Consider the following 4,252-nt stretch of genomic DNA (forward strand, 5'->3'; position numbering starts at 1 on the left):
GTCATAGTGTTTTGTTTTCCCTTTCTTTCTGGTACTTCTGTAGCATGGGGCACGTAAGCTTTTACACCGTAGAAAATTTTGTTATCCTATTCTGGACTGAGTTTGTAAAATACCCTCCAGTTACTTACATATATATGATGTATCGCCGTTTACTGCTCGAGTTTGGTCTAACTATAGGTGTTCACTCAGCTTTGACAGCCACCGTTGTCCGCTAAATGCGCAAATGTGTTTGTTTTCTTTGCTGCTGGCTTTTCCATTTGTGAAACAAAATTCTATTCAGCCAAACCATAAGACGGTCAGACCCACTTCTGGAAAGTGGGCTAAATATAAAGGTTTTTTTTTTTATTTTTTTTTGAGCATGAATAGAAAGAGTGTCTAATCTCAGTTATTAAATTTGGAAAATTTCATGGATGGGCATAACATAACAGAAAGCCACCAATTTCAATAAGCCTGCAGCAAAGAATTATTCCAACGGCACTTTGTCACTGTAAATTTGAGGAAAACCAAAGCTCTCACGACAATATTAGTCACACAACAGTAAGGTTACCCAAGAATGCCTCAGGTTGAGAATATTTACTCAATATATATACAGGTAAACATGTAGATTTACAAGCAGTCTGTCTCAAACTGAGACTTCCATGCCGATCTAGTAAGTCGACAAGATACAAATGCAAATACGAAGCTTCTCACTTTTGTACATGCATTCTGAAACATTTTCTTGCAAATAAGATCACATCACAGCTTTGACATCTTTTAAGTGGAAAGAGGAGTGTGCATCTTGCTTTCATGGATGTAATGTTATTTATTTTGTCTGCAGTACTTGTTCTGTAAATGAAGGATACAAATACTAAATAAACATGAACCTTTACCAATTGAAGAAAATGATTTAGGTACCTATGGATTAGCTAAGCGAGCGGTTTCATATCACACACATCAGGAGAAACAGTGATAATGAGAATCCTGTGCGACCAATATTTTATCAGAAGTTATAGACTTCTATCTGTTTTCCCAGCGCCAAGGAGGCAAGGAATTTTGACAGATAAGTGGGGAGACTAAGTGACTTTTGTGGCACCTGGAGCAAACTCAATCAGAAGTTGTGAGATGATCAACTTGTCTTATGGATATCAGATTCTATGGTTAGAAGACTAAGGAATTTCAAGCTACACAGGACAGCAGAAATTGTAAACCAGCTGAAAATCCACTCAATGAATTCATGGGATGTTCCGACTAGGGGAAGGGAAAAGAAGTGGTTGATCACCACATGGCTCTTTGCCAAACTAAAATATTTCGTGTTTTTTCCATTCTTTCAAGTTTGTAACTTGGATAAGTAGTTGAATGCATACAGATTAAGAGGTGGCTTACCTATTAATCACACCTTTTCTACATGATTCCTTGATTTTTCTGTAGGAAATTTCTCGACCGTATATCTGCCTGCACTTACAAACATTAAACAAAAGGCTTACTATGACTTGATTTAAAATGGTGTCTGTACATATACAAGCTTGTCTTGGACTTACTAGTATTTACACTCATGGAGGTAAAAGATTTAACTATATGATTAACGCAGGCACAGAAACTCCATAGTTAAGCAACAGAGAAAAAGTTACCTGCCGGACAGGTTCTGGAACACGATACTTGCAGGTGAACCTTACAAGCTTAATTGCACTCTCAAGTGATATCCGATGGCCAATTGATACATATATGGGTTTCAACGAATCATTAGTTGATCGCAATGCCTGCACAATAGCAGTCAAAACTATGATGTTGCACTAAATTTCAGACATGAAGTTAAATGCAACACCGACTTAATACAAACTAGCTACTTACTGCTCCCCATATGCGACCAGAACAGCCAGTTAAAGTAATTAGATCTTTAGAACAGTTTTCTTCTGCTTCTAGAAATTCTCTAACTCCGGATTGTGTAAGACCATCCACGTGATGCAGCTAAAGTGTGAAACAAAAATGACTTTCTCAGCTATGAACTTAAGAACACATTATAGCATGAGGCAATACTAATTGTTCTAGAAAGTAAAACTCACATTTTTTCCTATCCCAATAGTAGGGATATCGGCAGTAACACCAAGGAAACAAGCTAATCCAAAACCTACAAAATGCACTTTACCTATCCCTCAACATTGTTGTAATCCAAATCGCACAGAACACAGAAGTTCATAAATAAGCAAGCGATAAGATGAAAAAACGCAATGAGTTCATGACGAAATGGAAGAACTCTATGCATCTCCTCCAGCTTCAGAAAAGAGTACTAAACTATAAAATTTGAACACAAAACGGAGCCATTAAGTGACAAATAAGGTCGAGTTTGATCAAAAGTCATTCATAACGTCTTCAATTGAACAAATACTTGCCTCGGGGATGAAGTAATCCATTGCCATCAACCATCAAACACTGTTACACAAAGTTCATTATAATGAAACAACAACTCCACATAGGGACATATATTGTTCTGTGTTCTCATCCGCAGTTGAAATTACCACAAAATATAATCAAAAAATAAATAAAAATTCATTCACCTGTGGGTAGAACGGACTACATTCGTGTTTCATTTTCTCCAACAATTCCAGTAGAACTGGAGCCTCTCTGAAAGCAAGGAAACCAGGGATATATGGAATTTGAAGATGAACGATTTTATAATCTTCATACACAACTTGGAAACAACCATCATTTTTAATCTGTAGAAGATCAAGAACAACAATCGAAGCACATGCTATTGAAGAATCATCTTTTGAGAAACTCAAATCAACACCTCCAACATATCTAATCAATTCATTACTATCAATATCATCATCTTCTTTGACGAAAAATTGAGATGATGATTTTGTGGTGGTGGTGGTGGGGATTATCCAAGTGAAGTTGTCTTCCAAAATCAGCCTTCTCTTTAACAAATCTTGGGCTCTGTTTTTTTGTGTGTAAACTTTTAATAAAAATCTGATCTTTATTGAATTAAACTGAGAGTTAGAGACTGAAACAAACTTACATAATCCAGCTACCAGTATCGAATGTCTGATCATCTGATGAAGAACTGGTTGAGGTCTCCTCTTCCATTTGGTAATCAATTACAATCCAGAAACCCCTAAAATTAGCCAGTCTTCTTCTTCTTCTTCTTTAACTTATTGACTCGTTTGACTCGGTGAGTTAGTGACTCATTAACTAGAAATGCTTTGACTTGTGCCAAATTTGAGGTTGCCCCATATCAAATGAGGTTTTTATTTTTGACTGAAAAGCTATTTAGTAACAAACTAGAGATTAAATTCAAATAAATTTTACATATCTGTATGAACTGGGTACAACAACAAACAAAGCAACCAAAGCAAGAAAATGAAAAAGGAAGTACACACAATCAAATCAAATGAACTGGACCCTCTTCTGTCGAGCCACTGATGGTGCGATTAACTGCTGAAGATGATTTTAGATTGAGTCCATTCAGAATACAGATTACAGCAACAACCATGAATGGTACATAAAAAATACCCACAAGCTTAAGTGAACCCTTTTTTCCTGATCCAATCAACTCTGACAGAATTGCAGACAAGCTAGTAACAGCGGAAATACCATAAATCAAGCAAGTCTTTTTGACCCAAGATCTTTTCTTGACGATACCATAAAAATTTGCCATACAGAGAGGCCATTGGAGAAGTAGCTCAGCCCACATAATTCCGATGAAGAAATGGGGTTTGTCAGAAATCAAATAATCATTGTTATCTTGAGCGTATTTAGATACCAAGTCGACGAGGAATTTAGGGAAGATTTCGATAGGTAAAATCGTTTGACCATTGAATAATGGAATTTGAATTGAAAGGAAAAAAAAGTAAACGGAAAGTAATCCATTAATTAGCTTCTGAAGAAACATTTTCTTTAAGATCCTAATCTCTCACTCTGTCTGATCTCTCTGATGGTGGAATTTTGAAGTTGCTCAGCTCCAGTAGCCCAACCGTGTTTGACTTTTTATTTTAAGTCAGAAAGAATTAGATTACGATAATAAACCATTCCGGGAGCAGTCCGGGAGCAGCTCTGAGGATCGGTAGCAAAACTGAGTTAACTCAGTTTCAATTTTTTTTTTACACAATCTCATATGTTTTAGCTTGAATTTATCTTCTTTTTTCTTCATTAAAATGCACTATTCATCCTCTTTACTTGCGTAGGAATAGAATATCACACATGTATTATATGCGAGCAAAGGACAATCAAGTGTGTGCGAAGATCGTCGCTCAGCTGAGATGTGGTGACGTATTGA

At 36.4% G+C, this 4,252-nt stretch overlaps 1 protein-coding gene across 2 annotated transcripts; it reads right to left on the reverse strand.

Moving 5' to 3' along the window:
* Nucleotides 1-463: 463 nt before the first annotated feature.
* On the reverse strand, nt 464-3,921 carry LOC113358734 (endonuclease V). Of its 2 annotated transcripts, XM_026602390.1 has the most exons (8): nt 2,996-3,921; nt 2,532-2,913; nt 2,367-2,406; nt 2,040-2,104; nt 1,828-1,944; nt 1,608-1,736; nt 1,363-1,431; nt 464-825 (listed from the first exon to the last, which is right to left on the reverse strand). In XM_026602390.1, exons 1-7 carry the CDS (start codon nt 3,061-3,063, stop codon nt 1,381-1,383), a joined length of 852 nt encoding a protein of 283 aa, XP_026458175.1. In that variant the 5' UTR covers nt 3,064-3,921; the 3' UTR covers nt 464-825; nt 1,363-1,380. The 2 variants fall into 2 exon arrangements, with proteins under 2 accessions (XP_026458175.1, XP_026458174.1); XM_026602389.1 differs by having other exon boundaries at nt 2,532-3,921.
* Nucleotides 3,922-4,252: the final 331 nt, after the last annotated feature.

Source organism: Papaver somniferum, chromosome 3, assembly GCF_003573695.1.
Source record: "Papaver somniferum cultivar HN1 chromosome 3, ASM357369v1, whole genome shotgun sequence".
In the NCBI taxonomy this organism is placed as follows: Eukaryota; Viridiplantae; Streptophyta; class Magnoliopsida; order Ranunculales; family Papaveraceae; genus Papaver; species Papaver somniferum.